At 43.2% G+C, this 17,829-nt stretch overlaps 1 protein-coding gene across 1 annotated transcript in view; it reads left to right on the top strand.

The window, feature by feature from the left end:
* The window catches only part of mss51 (MSS51 mitochondrial translational activator), a 33,821-nt gene extending 16,395 nt beyond the window's left edge, over nucleotides 1-17,426 (top strand). Inside the window, exons 5-8 of the mRNA XM_062964620.1 lie at nucleotides 89-213; nucleotides 2,406-2,969; nucleotides 14,511-14,604; nucleotides 14,908-17,426. Coding sequence (XP_062820690.1) covers nucleotides 89-213; nucleotides 2,406-2,969; nucleotides 14,511-14,604; nucleotides 14,908-15,139 — 1,015 coding nt within the window. The 3' untranslated portion in view covers nucleotides 15,140-17,426. The remainder of the gene's footprint in view (nucleotides 1-88; nucleotides 214-2,405; nucleotides 2,970-14,510; nucleotides 14,605-14,907) is intronic.
* Nucleotides 17,427-17,829: the final 403 nt, after the last annotated feature.

The following is a 17,829-nucleotide window of genomic DNA, read 5'->3' as shown; positions in this document are numbered from 1 at the left end:
CTCTCAGTGCCGAAAGCTGCCTTTCTTTGCAGAATTGGAAGCCAATTTCTTTCTGGGGGATCTGAGTCTTTTCTCCTTCTGCTTCCAGGTGCCAGAACGTCTATTACTGTGGTTCCGAGTGCCAGCGGTCCAATTGGCCCGTCCATAAGAAAGTCTGCAAGAAGCTGAAGCTGGCGGCCCTGGACCGGCTGATGGAATGGCTCGTATTTACAGGTCAGCCTCCGAATGGGAAAGGCAGTGTAGTCATCCCCTTGCATTTATGGTTTTGACTTTGGTGGTTCTGATTATGCATTGATTCGATTAAAAACGTTCTCTGTAGGAATCTCTCATTCTGCTCATATGCCTCTATAGAAGGCGTGGGCCAACTTGGACTTCAGGTGAACTATAACTTCCGGATGTCAAGGTTAATCACCCCCAAACCCTACCAGTATGGAAACTTGGCCATGTTGAACCTGTGTACCTAGTTAGTTCCAGCTCTATCATTGGTGGGATTCAGAGTGCTCTTAGATTGTAAACTATACATCCCAGTCCCTCCAACTCTTATAAAACAAGCTTGCGGACGCGGCGGGTCATTTGAGAAAGGCATTGTTTGGCCGTGTTCCAAGTGTAGTCTAGATCCAATGTCAGCTGGGTTCAGGTGTTGCAGGGAACTACAACTCCCATATGCAAGTCCCATCATCCAAGGTCCATCTCCTTCCAAACACCGCCAGGATGTAAAGTTGGTCATGGGGACTGTATATGTCAAGTTTGGTCTTGATCAGACATTGGTGGGGCTCGCAGTGGTATCAGGAAGTGCGGGAAGATATTGCAAGTCCCATCATCCATGGTCCAAACTCTTCCAAACCACACCAGGATATAGAGTGGGTGAGGAGGACTCTGTGTACCAAGTTTGGTCCTTATTCCTCATTGGTGGGAGTCACAGTGCTCTCAGGAAGTGAGTGAAGGTACTGCAAGTCCCATCATCCATGGTCCAAACTCTTCCAAACCACACCAGGATATAGAGTGGGCGAGGAGGACTCTATGTACCAAGTTTGGTCCTTATTCCTCATTGGTGGGAGTCGCAGCTCTCTCAGGAAGTGAGTGAAGGTACTGCAAATCCCATCATCCACGGTCCATTCCCCCCCCCCCCCCCCCAATCTGCACCAAGACATAAAGGGGGGTCATGCTGGTTCTGCCTGCCAAGTTTTATCCAGTTCCGTCACTGGTGGGCATTGATGTGGTCTGTGGAAGGCAAAGCGATTGAAAGTACTGCAAATCCCATCATCCTTGGGCCATCATCCCCCAAACGGCACCAGGACATAAAATGGGTCATAGGGGATAAGTGTGCTAAGTTTGGGCCAGGTCCGTCATTCGCGGAGGTCGCAGCGGCCTGTTGAAATGGCAGCCAATCAGAAAGCTGCCACATACATACATACAAATCCACATACAAACACTGACTTTTATTATATAGATAGATATAGATGGTGAATTCTCCCCAAACCTCTCTCTACGGTAGTATGTTCAGTTTCTGTGTGCCATAGGAAATGGTAGGAAAGGGTTACGGGAGAGGCAGTGGGTGGGGTCATGCAAATTCTGCACCAATGGAGAAAGGATGTGGTGCTCGCTATAACCTGCAATGTCCTTGGAGGGAGGGCTTTGGTGGCTCCTCAGCATGTGGGTTAAAGCTGTTTGTAGAGGTGGGAGGCTGTCTGTGTAAGTGGACACCTCTGCCACATACACACATACATAATTCCATTTTTATTATGTGTATAGATAGTAGGCATGTCCGATTGATGAAAAAAATGTTTCAATTCTCGTTTCTAAAGTAGGGGGCGCTGGCGCTTCGATATAGAAAGTATTTCCGATTTTTTCACCCAAAAATTTCAGATATTTCCAAAAATTCGTAATGATTCTAAATGTTTCTAAAATGGTGGATGCGCATGCGCAATCGCCCCAAAAAAGGAACCAGGGGGGACTTTTACAGGGCTCTCCCGCCCTCATTTCTTGAGCTATCCTCATCAACCCTAGCCCCCACCTTTGCGTCCATTGTGGAAGCTTCTGATTGGCCGGGGAGCGGCAGCCATGTTAGGCTGCGCTAAGCTCCCATTCTAGGTAGGTTGCAGAAACAAAAAAATTTTTAAAAAATATTTTAAAAAATATATTTTTAAAAATTTGGGAGGGGGGGAAATTAACGAAACATTAAGAGACAATTAGAGAATGGGCCAACAATGGTTCGAATTACATTGCTGGTTGCGCTGTGAGACAATGTCTCGGAATGCGTATCAAAAAGCGAGAACAATCCGAAATAATTCCGATATACGATTCAAAACGATTTTTTGGACATGTCTAATAGATAGATATAGATACCAATGGAGGCCATTGTTGTTGCTGTATCATAAAGCTAGAGTCTTCTCTCCTCCTGGTAGGCGACATCCCATTTCCCACGTCCGCATGGACACAACATATCCAGGACGTGCAAGGCTGGCCGGACTGGTTCCTCATGCAGGGAAGCCTGGAGGAAAAACTCCGTCCGATCCTCGCCGGGCGTCACATGAACATCCTGTGGGCCAACGCGGGGAAGCCGAAGCCCGACGACACGGAGCTGGCGGAGTCGGTCAAGAGAGTGACCACAGACTTTGTGTCCCGGCCGGCCAGCATTGGCCTGGCGCTGCACGCGTTCGGTCTCGATCCTTACGCCAAGCCCATCACGGTGCACGTGGTCGGGGCTTCCCACGTCGAGACCCTCAACGCTCGCGTGACAGATTACGACGAACTCTCCCACCTGTTCCCGGCACACCAAGGCATGGAGGTGGTGATGGTGGGGGTGGACGTTGTGGACGGGCCCATCATGAGGCCTCCGCTGGCAGCCTTTGGGCCCCGCGGAAGGGTCTATCTCAGCAGCTACAAGGGGCTGTACCACGATTTTTGGGAATCGCAAGTGGAGACTCAGCAGGCGGCTCGCCCGGACCTTGTGGTGGGCTTCCATCCAGGTAAGTGGCTCTATTGCTCCCTTAATCTATGTACAGTAGAGTCTCACTTATCCAACATAAACGGGCCGGCAGAACGTTGGATAAGCGAATATGTTGGATAATAAGGAGGGATTAAGGAAAAGCCTATTACACATCAAATTAGGTTATGATTTTATAAATTATGAACCAAAACATCATGTTATACAACAAATTTGACAGAAAAAGTAGTTCAATACGCAGTAATGCTATGTAGTAATTACTGAATTTACGAATTTAGCACCAAAATATCACGATATATTGAAAACATTGACTATAAAATGTGTTGGATAATCCAGAACGTTGGATAAGCGAGTGTTGGATAAGTGAGACTCTACTGTATATAATAAAAGTTAATGTTTGTATGTGTGTTAATGTTTGTATGTGTGTATGTGGCAGCTTTCTGATTGGCCGCCACTTTCACCAGCCACTGTGACTGCCAGGAAGGACGGACCTGGCCCAAACGTGACACACTTAACCCCCATGATGACCGTTTTCTCCTGTGGCCATTTGGGGAACAATGGGCCACAGATGATGGGATTTGCAGTACTTTCAATCACTTCGGCTCCCACAAACCACTGCGACGCCCACCAGTCACTGAACTGGACCACACGTGGCACACAGAACCCCGATGAGACCCTTTACAACCTGGTGCTGTTTGGGGGGAAATGGACCACGGATGATGGGATTTGCAGTACCTTCACTCAATTCCTGGGATCACTGCAACTGCCAGGAATGACACAACTGAACCAAACTTAGCACACATATCCCAAATGGCACACTTTACATGCTGCAGCATTTCAGGAAGGATGGAGCAAGGATTTTGGGATTTGCAGTACTTTCAAAAACTTCATCTCCCACAGATCACTGTTACTCTAACCAATGACAGATTAGGACCTAACTTGGCACGCATATCCCCCATGGCCCAATTCACATTTTGGTGCAGTTGGGGTAAGGACAGATCAAGGATGATGGGACTTGCAATACCTTCACTCACTTCCTGAGACCACTGCAACTGCCACCAATGACTGATCAAGACCAAACTTGGCACATAGAGTCCCCATGAACCACTCTATACCCTGGTGCGGTTTGGCGGATGATGGACCATGGATGATGGGACTTGCAATACCTTCACTCACTTCCTGAGACCACTGCAACTGCCACCAATGACTGATCAAGACCAAACTTGGCACATTGAGTCCCCGTGAACCACTCTATACCCTGGTGCGGTTTGGAGGATGATGGACCATGGATGATGGGACTTGCAATACCTTCACTCACTTCCTGAGACCACTGCAACTGCCACCAATGACTGATCAAGACCAAACTTGGCACATAGAGTCCCCGTGAACCACTCTATACCCTGGTGCGGTTTGGAGGATGATGGACCATGGATGATGGGAATTGCAATGCCTTCACTAACTTCCTGAGACCACTGCAACTGCCACCAATGACTGATCAAGACCCCCCAAAGCCATGTTTACATTCTTATCGGGATTCAAGATTTCCAATCTGGGAATGCCACAGAATTGAAGAGAAACGTTAAGTGAACTGGGCAACTCTGCAGTCAGCAGTGTGTTGCTGTAAGATAGGATAAGTTTAGGCCCAAAGAAAGAAGAGAGAGAAAATGCTGTTTATAGCAAAGTGCTCTTTGGATCTGCACTAAATGTGTCCCTGAGCTCTTCAAAGTGGAATGCATCGAGTGGCTGCAGAGAGATCCAAGTATTTTATCTACAGGAGAGCGATGACAAGCAAGCAAACCGTGTTTGAGCTTCAGCAGCAGCCCAGGCTCTCTCCTCTTCTCCTTTGCAATGTGGCTGCTTGTAGTTTCTTCTAGCAGTTCAAAAACATGCAAATTTATTTATTTACGGTATTTATATTCCGCCCTTCTTTCTCACCCCGAAGGGGACTCAGCGCGGATCACAATGTACACATACAAGGCAAACATTCAGTGCCATATGAGCATAGAGACAGAGACAGACACAGAGGCAATTTAACCTTCTCCAGCTTCCTGAGGGTACGCTCGATTCCGGCCACAGGTGGAACAGCTGCTTCATTATCCATTGTGATGCCGAGTCCTTGGATACTTCCTCATTCCAAATGCTGCTGGATGATTTTTATGGTGTCGTAAATGAGTTAAATTAGGCTCCCCATACAAGTGGTACCTAAATTTCCTACTTGATAGATGCAACTATCTTTCGGGTTGCTTAGGTCAACAACGAGCAGGAGTAATCCCAAGACAGCATTGTTTTCCATCACATTCCAATAACTTTAGCTGGCGATGCCACGGAAGAACCTTCTGTCTCCAACATGATGCTTCACAGTATCAACGAAGAGCTTCTCCCAATGATAGAGACTAGACATGTCCAAAAAATCGTTTTGAATCGTATATCGGATTTATTTCGGATTATTCTCGCTTTTTGATACGCATTCCAAGACATTGTCTCACAGCGCAACCAGCAATGTAATTTGAACCATTGTTGGCCCATTCTCTAATTGTCTCTTAATTTTTCGTTAATCCCCCCCCCCCCCCAAAAAAAAATTGATTTCCAGTGTCCTCCTTGCTTACAAATATAGCAAGGGAATTTCTAGTTTTCAAAGTATCTTTGCACAACTTGCAAGGGCATTGCAAATTTGATGAGGATAGCTCAAGAAATGAGGGCGGGAAAGTTGTCATCCCCCCCCCCCCCCGGGTTCCTTTTTTTTTGGTGATTGCGCATGCGCATCTGCCATTTTAGAAACATTTAGAATCTACGAATTTTCGGAAATATCTGAAATTTTTGGGTTAAAAAATCGGAAATACTTTCTATATTGAAGCGCCAGCACCCCCTACTTTAGAAACGAGAATTGAAACATTTTTTTCATCGATCAGACATGCCTAATAGAGACATTACTTTCATTGAACCTGGAAACAGCCTCCCTGCAATTCAATAGGTCTGCTTTCCTCACTAGAGCTTGGAATTATTACTTTTTGGACCACGTCTCAAGGCATTCCCAAGACAGTGGGATGGATGTGAATTGTAGCTCAAAAAAGTCAACATCTTCCAGTCCAAGTCAATAACTTTTTCCAACTCAGGCATAATGAACTCACCAGCTTCCATTTGAAACTTGCAGCACATCATGCCCTTTAATGGGCAATAAGATCCTCCGAGTTCATCATATGCCTTCCATGAGAACGTCCTGCCAAGATGCCAGATAAAAACGGATCTCCAGAGAAGTAATGAAACCTGAACAGCAGAGGTTGTTTCTGGATGCTTGGAAGGAGCCAAGGCATCCCCTTGTGCGTCACGCTTGGCTGTGTAAGGACAACAAGCCGCTGCACAGAAGAGTTTAGTGACATTGCTCCTTGTGTATGTAATAAAACTCTCAGAATCTCTAAGTTGTATAAAATATTAAAATGTCTGCTTCCTGTCCCAGCTGGTGCTTTTTCTCCAGAAATTTCTGAGGAGAGAAGAAGGCTCAGAGTAAACAAGTTGGGTCACTGGTATCACTTGTGCCAAAGTAGGTGTGGAAGGTGAGGAAGATCCTCAGCCATTGGTCAATTTTAGATAAGCCAAAGATATATATTCTTCGTTAACTGCACACATGGGGCGGCAGTCATTTCCATGATACAGCCCTTTGGGGTTTTAAAGAGAGAAGAAAGAGTAAACAAGTGAGGTCACAGGTATCATTTATGCCAAGTAGGTGTGGAAGGTGAGGAAGACCCTCAGCCATTGGTCAAGTTTAGATAAGCCAAAGATATATATTCTTCGTTAACTGCACACATGGGACGGCAGTCATTTCCATGATTCAGCCCTTTGGGGTTTTAAAGAGAGGAGAAAGAGTAAACAAGTGAGGTCACAGGTATCATTTATGCCAAGTAGGTGTGGAAGGTGAGGAAGACCCTCAGCCATTGGTCAAGTTTAGATAAGCCAAAGATATATAATATTCTTCGTTAATTGCACACATGGGGCGGCAGTCATTTCCATGATACAGCCCTTTGGGGTTTTAAAGAGAGAAGAAAGAGTAAACGAGTGAGGTCACAGGTATCATTTATGCCAAGTAGGTGTGGAAGGTGAGGAAGACCCTCAGCCATTGGTCAAGTTTAGATAAGCCAAGGTATATTTTCTTTGTTTGCTGCGACATGTTTTGCAATAGCCATTTGCACGGTACGGAACCTTGTGGGTGTGTACGGCTGTTCTGCCTTCTCATAGCTATGGTGAAAATAAACTTTGCTATTTGTATCTCTCACGAGACTGGGTTTTCTGCCTGATTTTCCCACCGAGCCAGGACCCATTGAAGGTAATTGTCTTCCATAAACTGGCACGCAATTGTTTTACAGTTCTTTATAATTACTTAAACCCCATCTGAACTAGAAGACATCCTGAATTGTAATCCAGAGTTCCATAAACAAATCTGTTGTTGTTGTTGTTGTTGTTGTTGTTGTTGTTGTGTGAAACAGCAAACAAGATAGACATGCTGGATTTCGTATCACAAAATCACAAGTCGAACACTTCCCAAGTGTCTAGGACTGTGTGATGTACGTATTTTCGGATGATGCGTGCAGATCCCAGCAGGGTGGCCTTTTGCAGTTGGCAGATCGTAATTTTGTCAATGTCTGTTGTTTTCAAATGCCGACTGAGATCTTTTGGCACTGCACCCAGTGTGCCCATCACCACCGGGACCACCTGCACTGGTTTTTGCCAGAGTCTTTGAAGTTCAATCTTGAGGTCCTGATAGTGGCTGAGTTTTTCTTGTTGTTTTTCGTCAATGTGACTGTCACCTGGGATGGCGACATCAATGATCCAAACCTTTTTCTTTTCCACAACTGTGATGTCTGGTGTGTTGTGTTCCAGAACTTTGTCAGTTTGGATTCGGAAGTCCCACAGTATCTTTGCGTGCTCATTCTCCTTTTGCAGGTTTGTGATCCCACCAGTTCTTTGCTGCTGGGAGGTGGTACTTGAGGCATAAGTTCCAATGAATCCTTTGGGCCACATAGTTGTGCCTCTGTTTGTAGTCTGTCTGTGCGATTTTCTTACAGCAGCTGAGGATATGATCCATGGTTTCGTCAGCTTCTTTGCACAGTCTGCATTTTGGGTCATCAGCTGATTTTTCGATCTTGGCCTTAATTGCCTTTGTCCTGATGTCTTGCTCCTGGGCTGCAAGGATCAGGCCTTCTGTCTCCTTCTTCAGGGTCCCATTCGTGAGCCAGAGCCAGGTCTTCTCCTTGTCAGCTTTTCCTTCAATTTTGTCAAGGAACTTTCCATGCAATGTTTTGTTGTGCCAGCTGTCAGCTCTAGTTTGTAGTGCGGTTTTCTTGTACTGGTTTTTTTGTCTGCTGTGCTTTGAGGAGTTTCTGATTGCTGACTTCAATCAAAGCAGGTTCTTCACTTTGCTTTACATATTCTATATATATTTACATATATTATTATTATTATTATTATTACTACTACTACTACTACTACTACATGATGGCTTCTAGTTTGCTAGACACACTGCATGGGTATCCCACTGTTTCATTGATGGAGGCCACTTTTTTCCCAATCAGCTGTTTGCTGCTGTCAGTGCGCATTAGACCGAATGAACACTCAAGATCTTTTTGACGCTGACAGGAATAACCAGCTCATTAGCATGCCTCGGACTTACTAGCTGGTTATGTTTGGAGCAGGTGTGGAAGCCATTAAAGCCTTGGCCTCAGACGGGAGCCTGTATCTGGCAGTTGTCTCGTGCACTGCAAAGCTGCGTGTGATTTATTGCAATGCAGGATCTGGCCCCAAATCATACTTCATGCAGGGATGGAGATCCTTATCCTTTAACCTGATATATATCATGGAGCTGTGTTTCCCATATTCCGCAATGTTATTTGTTTGTTTATTTATTTACTGCACTTTTACCCCACTCTATCTCACCCCGAAGGGGACTCAGAGCAGCTTACAAGTTATATATACATACAATATATTATATCATTAGCATAGCACAATAATAGTATTATATATTACTATATTGCACTATACCATAATATTATTAGTAATATTACATTTAATATATAATATATAATTAATATTATCATATTGTATTATTATTATTAATAGTACTAGCTGTGCCCAGCCACGCATTGCTGTGGCGTTGTCTGGTGGTGTTGGTGAGAAATTGTTGAGGTAGTGGTGGTATTGAATGTCTGTTGCATGGTAGTCTTTATGTTTAGTATGCACACTGAAGTGGATTATATGGCAGTGTGGACTCAAGATAATCCAGTTCAAAGCAGATAATATAAGATTATAAATGGGTTATATAGCTGTGTGGAAGGGCCTTGAGTCTACACTGCCATATAATCCAGTTAAAATCAGATAATCTGTGGAAAATGCATAAGTGAGGCCTAACTGTGCCTGTCCCCTGGGCTGAGTAGGTTGCTAGGAGACCAAGTGGGCGGAGCTTAGCCCTCTGACTGGCAGCAATTGGATATAAACAATTATTCCTCTCCCTCTAATTAGGACTTTATTTTTCTTTTCTTTTTGTTGTATCAACCTAGAGGCGTGGATGATGGGTTGTGTTGTCAAATTTCGAGGTTGGGGGGCCTGTAGTTTTGTTGTTTTGTCCGGTGCCCTGATTCCATCACTCTTTTATATATATAGATATAATATAATTAATATTATTATATTGTATTATTATTAGTAGTAGTATTATATTGCATTACATTATAATATTAGTATCAACATTATGTCAGGGTGGTGTTTTAAAAACATCAGCTCCGCAGCACCCTGATTAATTGGTGATCCTTTGACTCTCACCAATTCCTCCTCGGTCAGACTGCTTGCTCGTTCGGAGAAGCAGTACCAACAAACGACACCTCAGTTGTAAATTGTCTGAAGGCAGCGGTTCAAAGATTTATTCCATATAAACAAAGATATTTACAAGATGCAAAGTCCATCGCTAGTAGCAGACATGCTTTTCTTCTTGCCTTTCAGCAGAGCACACACATACTACTGAGAACAGCACATTCCACAGTCTGAAGGAAGAACGTCCTCTCAGGACAGAAGTCATGGCCTATAGGCTGCAGCAGGCTATCAGTCAAACTGGCCTGCTGTTTACTGTTTCGTTCCTGGAACACACAGTTGCAAACAGCAAAAACACTTGATTCAACATTTCATACTCACACAAAAATACTCCAACACATTACATGTATATACAATATACGTAGATATTAGGCATGTCCGATCGATGAAAAAAATGTTTCAATTCTCGTTTCTAAAGTACGGGGCGCTGGCACTTCGATATCGAAAGTATTTCCGATTTTTTTTTTCACCCAAAAATTTTGGATATTTCCGAAAATTCGTAATGATTCTAAATGTTTCTAAAATGGCGGACGCGCATGCGCAATTGCCAAAAAAAAAAAAAAGGAACCGGGGGGTGGGGGGACTTTTACAGGGCTCTCCCGCCCTCATTTCTTGAACTATCCTCATCAACTCTAGCCCCCACCTTTGCTTCCATCGTGGAAGCTTCTGATTGGCCGGGGAGCGGCAGCCATGTTAGGCTGCGCTAAGCTCCCATTCTAGGTAGTAGACATGTCCAAAAAATCGTTTTGAATTGTATATCGGAATTATTTCGGATTGTTCTCGCTTTTTGATACACATTCCGAGACATTGTCTCACAGCGCAACCAGCAATGTAATTCGAACCATTGTTGGCCCATTCTCTAATTGTCTCTTAATGTTTCGTTAATTCCCCCCCCCCCCCCCAATTTTTTAAAAATATATATTTAAAAATATTTTAAAAAATTGTTTCTGGAACCTACCTTGAACGGGAGCTTAGCGCAGGCTAACATAGCTGCCACTTCCCTGGCTAATCAGAAACTTCCACGATGGACGCAAAGGTGGGGGCTAACGTCCTCTGTGTCCACATGGAAGATTGCCATACAAGCCCAGTGTGTAGCGATTGCGCATGCACGTCCGCCATTTTAGAAACATTTAGAATCATTACGAATTTTTGGAAATATCCGAAATTTTTGGGTGAAAAAATCAGAAATACTTTCTATATCGAAGCGCCAGCGCCCCCTATTTTAGAAACGAGAATTGAAATTTTTTTTCATCGATCGGACATGCCTACTAGGTAGGTTGCAGAAACAAAAAAACTTTAAAAAATATTTTAAAAAATATATTTTAAAAAATTTGGGGGAAAAAAATTAACGAAACATTAAGAGACAATTAGAGAATGGGCCAACAATGGTTCGAATTACATTGCTGGTTGCACTGTGAGACAATGTCTCGGAATGCGTATCAAAAAGCAAGAACAATCCGAAATAATTCCGATATATGATTCAAAACGATTTTTTGGTCATGTCTAGTAGATATCTTTGCTAGGGGCTTGAGGAGCTGAGATAGGTATCTGCTGAGATTTGGTTTCAGGACCCCGAAATCCATGAAGGCTCAAGTCGGGAGCCAATCTGTATCCTATCGGTCTGCCCCATAACATTCCTCCCAGTCTTAAGTGATTAGTACCAGGGCGGTGAAATGCCCTTGTAAAGACGTGACCATCTTGTGGAATGGCAAAGAGGGCTTTGCAAGCCACAGTCCCCTCCTTCTGCACGGATGGAGCCGCCTCCAAATGTTGTTATCTTAGGAAAAGGCCACACCAGCCATGACGCAGAAATAACTTCGGCATCCTTGTTCCGACAGCTGCGCAAACAACAAGGTCCTTGCAATTCCCCCCGGGAAGCTCCAAACTCCATTCTGTTCATTGCCGAGAAGCGAGTGGCATGGAAAGAAATACCTTTTGGGTTTCCAAGTGGGCAGGAAAAGATCGTAGCCTTGCAAGGCATGGAACGCTAAGCTAGCCATGAACATCGGCCCCGGGTATTATGTCCCGGGCAACCTTTAGCCATTGGAATCGCATCATTGGCTTCAGATACAGACAGAAAGTCGCATTGTTCAACTTTGCCCTTCTCTTGCCTTCCGTCCCATCTTTAGCTCACAGCATAGAAGGTGATTTAACCTACAGGTTCTACTGTAAGACAATTACCTTCAATGTGCTGGTTTCTGCCAGAGTCTTTGCAGTTCAATCTTGAGGTCCTGATAGCAGCTGAGTTTTTCCTGTTGCTTTTCGTCAATGCGACTGTCACCTGGGATGGCAACATCAATGATCCAAACCTTTTTCTTTTCCACAACTGTGATGTCTGGTGTGTTGTGTTCCAGAACTTTGTCAGTCTGGATTCGGGAGTCCCACAGTATCTTTGCGTGCTCATTTTCCAATACTTTTGCAGGTTTGTGATCTTTGCTGCTGGGAGGTGGTACTTGAGGCATAAGTTCCAATGAATCATTTGGGCCACGTAGTTGTGCCTCTGTTTGTAGTCTGTCTCTGCGATTTTCTTACAGCAGCTGAGGATATGATCCATGGTTTCGTCGGTTTCCTTGCACAGTCTGCATTTTGGGTCATCAACTGATTTTTCGATCTTTGCCTGGATTACATTTGTCCTGATGTCTTGCTCCTGGGCTGCAAGGATCAGGCCTTCTGTCTCCTTCTTCAGGGTCCCATTCGTGAGCCAGAGCCAGGTCTTCTCCTTATCAGCTTTTCCTTCAATTTTGTCAAGGAACTTTCCATGCAATGTTTTGTTGTGCCAGCTCTCAGCTCTAGTTTGTAGTGCGGTTTTCTTGTACTGGTTTTTTGTCTGCTGTGCTTTGAGGAGTTTCTGATTTTTGACTTCAATCAAAGCAGGTTCTTCACTTTGCTTTACATCTTCTGCCAGAGTATGTTCTTCTTCTTTGACTGCTTGTTTGACTTGTAAGAGTCCTCTGCCTCCTGATCTTCTTGGCAGATATAGCCGGTCAACATCACTGCGAGGGTGCAGTGAATGATGAATGGTCATGAGTTTTCTTGTTTTTCTGTCCAAATTGTCCAGTTCTGCCTGTGTCCAATTTACGATGCCAGCAGTATATCTTATGACAGGTATGGCCCAGGTGTTTATGGCCTTGATAGTGTTGCCTCCATTGAGCTTGCTTTTGAGAATTTTTCTGACCCTTTGTGTGTATTCTTTGCTGACAACAGTTTTCACATGTTCATGCTTGATGTTGTCCAGCTGTAATATGCCCAGATATTTATAGGCCTCTGGCTGGTGACACTTTATTGTTTGACCATTAGGCATATTTATGCCCTCACTTTCAATGATTTTTCCCTTCTTCAATGCCACTGTCGAACATTTGTCCAAGCCAAACTCCATGCTGATATCAGTGCGAAAAATTCGGAGTGTTAGTCAGAGACTGGATTTCAGTTTCCATTTTCCCATACAGCTTCAGGTCATCCATGTACATCAGATGCGAAATTTTGTGAGAATTCTCAGATGTTTGATAGCAGAGATTTGTTTTTTGTAAGATAGTTGACAGAGGGATCATGGCAATAATGAAAAGCAGAGGGGACAATGAGTCTCCCTGGAAAATTCCTCTCCTGATGTTGACAAGTCCATAGCTTTCATTTCCAACAAACAGTTCAGTTTTCCAGTGCTCCATCATGTTTTCAATAAAAGTGCCAACGTTTTTACTAATCCCGATGGCGTCCAGGCACTTGATGATCCAGCTGTGTGGGAGTGAGTCAAAGGCCTTTTAGTAGTCAATCCACGTCATGTGAAGATTAGCTTTTCGGCTTTTACAGTTCTCCAGGATCATTTTGTCAATTAATAACTGGTCTTTTGTGCCCCTGCTTTTCCGTTTGTTGCCTTTCTGTTCATCTGGCAAGATGTTTTTTTATTATTATTATTATTATTATTATTATTATTATTATTATTAGAAACACAACAAGATGAGTACACAGCAGACACTCTGCTGGCTGTTGTATTGGATCACACGTCAGACACATCATCATCATTATTATTATTATTAGAATCATAGAATCATAGAATCATAGAATAGTAGAGTTGGAAGAGACCACATGGGCCATCTAGTCCAACCCCCTGCTAAGAAGCAGGAAATCGTATTCAAAGCACCCCCGACAGATGGCCATCCAGCCTCTGCTTAAAAGCCTCCAAAGAAGGAGCCTCCACCACGGCCCCGGGGAGAGAGTTCCACTGTCGAACAGCTCTCACAGTGAGGAAGTTCTTCCTGATGTTCAAGTGGAATCTCCTTTCCTGTAGTTTGAAGCCATTGTTCCCTTGTGTCCTAGTCTGCAGGGCAGCAGAAAACAAGCTCGCTCCCTCCTCCCTTTGACTTCCCTTCACGTATTTGTACATGGCTATCATGTCTCCTCTCAGCCTTCTCTTCTGCAGGCTAAACATGCCCAGCTCTTTAAGCCGCTCCTCATAGGGCTTGTTCTCCAGACCCTTAATCATTTTAGTCTCCCTCCTCTGGACGCTTTCCAGCTTGTCAACATCTCCCTTCAACTGTGGTGCCCAAAATTGGACACAGTGTGATTCCAGGTGTGGTCTGACCAAGGCAGAATAGATTATTATTATTATTATTATTATTATTATTATTATTATTATTATTATTATTGAAGCAACCCTTGACATAGAGGCCTCCATAGGCATTGCATGCGTTCTGACTTTCCTGCTTCCTCCCATGGTTAGGGTTCCACTCCTGCCATGACCTGATGGAGAGCTGGCTGCCCACTTTGCTGCTTCTCCGGGACTACAACATCCCCACGCTCTTCACTATGTACAGGTAAAATGCCACTTTTTACTCCCGCCTTTTGCATGTTTAGATTGACCGGGTCGTCCAATTCCTGAACCAGAATGGATGAGGTTACTTTTCTGCCCACTCATTTCACTTCCCTCACTTGCAACACACAAAAAGGGCAAAGAAACCCCAGTTCTATGAAAACCTGTTGATCTAATAGCAAAAGCGAGAGAAGAGAATGCTGAGATTGTCAAAGAAGGTGCAGTTGTGAAGCCATCCTTTGGGCCTCCTCCTGCATTTAGGGTTTCCTTGGCCGCGAGCTCACCCTTCTTTGCTTCTTCTTCCCAGTGAGCAGGAGATGAAGAACTCGCTCAAGATCCTGCTGGAGCTGGAAGCCCGGGTCACAGGCTGCGGCGCCAACCCCTTCGCCTCGCTCAAGCCCGAGCAAGCCTATTCCAACCCAAACAAGCCCCCCGTCTACAGCAACTCCCATCATATTATGTTCTACGGAATCTCCGTCCCTTTGGACGAACCGGAGGTAGGAGAGATTGGCGAAGAAGAGCTAGGTGGAAAAATCTAGAAACAGAACTGACGGCAACGGGTCTTCTTTGTTGGCAGATCGAGATCTCAGGAACGTGAAGGCCATACATGACTTTGTCATAAATATTGAAAATTAACAGTGTTTTTAATTACATTTTTTTTCGTGTCAGGAGCAACCGGAGTTGCTTCTGGAGTGAGAGAATTGGCTGTCTGCAAGGACGTTGCCCAGGGGACATTGCCCGGATTTTTTTTTATGTTTACCATCCTTGTGGGAGGCTTCTCTCATGTCCCCGCATGGAGCTGGAGCTGACAGAGGGAGCTCATCCGTGCTCTCCTCGGGTGGGATTCGAACCTGGCAGCCTTCAGGTCAGCAACCCAACCTTCAAGTCACAAGGCTTTTATCCCCTAGGCCACCGGCGGCTCCAGTAGTGTAATATAAGCAGATGTGAGTTATTTGCCCCTCCTGTGTGAAGACTTAGTAACTATTTATTTATTTACTACATTTATATCCCACTCTCTCACCCCGGAGGGGACTCAGAGTGGCTTACAAATCAAATGTACATATAATATATTATTAGCATAGCACAATATAAGCATTAAGTTACTATATTGTACTATATCATTATATGGTAATATTATTTATTTACTACATTTATATCCTGCTCTTCTCACCCCGAAGCTTGCAAATCAAATGTACATACAATATATTATTGGCATAGCACAATATAAGCATTAAGTTACTATATTGTACTATATCATTATATGGTAATATTATTTATTTACTACATTTATATCCCGCTCTTCTCACCCCGAAGCTTGCAAATCAAATGTACATACAATATATTATTGGCATAGCACAATATAAGCATTAAGTTACTATATTGTACTATATCATTATATGGTAATATTATTTATTTACTACATTTATATCCCGCTCTTCTCACCCCGAAGCTTCCAAATCAAATGTACATACAATATATTATTAGCATAGCACAATATAAGCATTAAGTTACTATATTGTACAATATCATTATATGGTAATATTATTTATTTACTACATTTATATCCCACTCTTCTCACCCCGGAGGGGACTCAGAGTGGCTTACAAATCAAATGTACATATAATATATTATTAGCATAGCACAATATAAGCATTAAGTTACTATATTGTACTATATCATTATATGGTAATATTATTTATTTACTACATTTATATCCCGCTCTTCTCACCCCGAAGGAGACTCGGAGCGGCTTACAAATCAAATGTACATACAATATATTATAAGCATAGCACAATATAAGCATTAAGTTACTATATTGTACGATATCAATATATGGTAATATTATTAGTACCGTATATACTCGAAGATAAGCCAAGTTTTTCAGCCCTTATTTCTTCCTTGGGGTAAATGCATGTCCCAAAGCTTCTAAATATTTATATAGATGTTCACCCTACGGATACGTTAATATATGAATTTTCAGCTCATATGTTTACAGGTCTTTGCAAATCCTATATAAATATAGATAACTAGAGATTTCCATGTGCCTGTATATCTGTTCCTATATGTATACATTAATTTTATATATGAATTTTATATGATTTTTACCCTCACATGTTTGCAAGTGCAGAGGCATGCGTGCGCACACACAGAGATCTCTAGATAGATATAAGCATTGATAAATAGGGCTTGCAAATATTGCATGAGGAAAATGCACATAGAGAGAGGATTTGCAAAGGTTTCAGGGGGAAATACACATGGGAAATTAGTATATATAATGATAGATCTATATCTAGCTCTGCATTGTTTATGTAGGCATTATACGTTTGCCTGTTACTATGTTGGAAGCTGGCCTGAGTCCCCAGGGGGAGATACAGTAGAGTCTTGCTTATCCAACGTAAACGGGCCGGCAGAACGTTGGATAAGCGAATATGTTGGATAATGAGAGATTAAGGAAAAGCCTATTAAACATTAAATTAGGTTATGATTTTACAAATTAAGCACCATAACATCATGTTATACAACAAATTTGACAGAAAAAGTAGTTCAGTACACAGTAATGCTATGTAGTAATTACTGTATTTACGAATTTAGCACCAAAATATCATGATGTATTGAAAACATTGACTACAAAAATGTGTTGCATAATCCAAAACGTTGGATAAGCGAGTGTTGGAGAAGTGAGACTCTACTGTAGATAGGGCAGGGTACAAATGAAGCTGTTGATGATGATGATGATGATTATAAAGTTATTGTTGCTTTTCCGCTTACAGAGTTAGTTTACTGTTTTTCTTTGAAATACAGTAAATGTTCAAAACATTTAACCCACTGATGCCTCAATTAATGTAATTTTATTGGTCTCTAATTTTATTTTTGAAATTTACCAGTAGCTGCTGCATTTCCCACCCTCGGCTTATACTCGAGTCAATAGAACCCTGTGCAGACAGGGAAGCCTTAGCATTGAACGGTTGTGTTGTTAAAGTGTGAAGTATGGAACCCTGCGCAGACGGGGAAGACTTAGCATTGAACGGTTGTGTTGTTAAAGTGCAAAGTATGGAACCCTGCGTAGACGGGGAAGCCTTAGCATTGAACGGTTGTGTTGTTAAAGGGCGAAGTATGGAACCCTGTGCAGACGGGGAAGCCTTAGCATTGAACGGTTGTGTTGTTAAAGTGCGAAGTATGGAACCCTGCGCAGACGGAGAAGCCTTAGCATTGAACGGTTGTGTTGTTA

This window comes from Anolis carolinensis, unplaced genomic scaffold (assembly GCF_035594765.1).
Source record: "Anolis carolinensis isolate JA03-04 unplaced genomic scaffold, rAnoCar3.1.pri scaffold_13, whole genome shotgun sequence".
NCBI lineage: Eukaryota > Metazoa > Chordata > Lepidosauria > Squamata > Dactyloidae > Anolis > Anolis carolinensis.
Note: the sequence above shows the minus strand (reverse complement) of the source record. Positions and strands in the feature narration are given on the sequence as shown.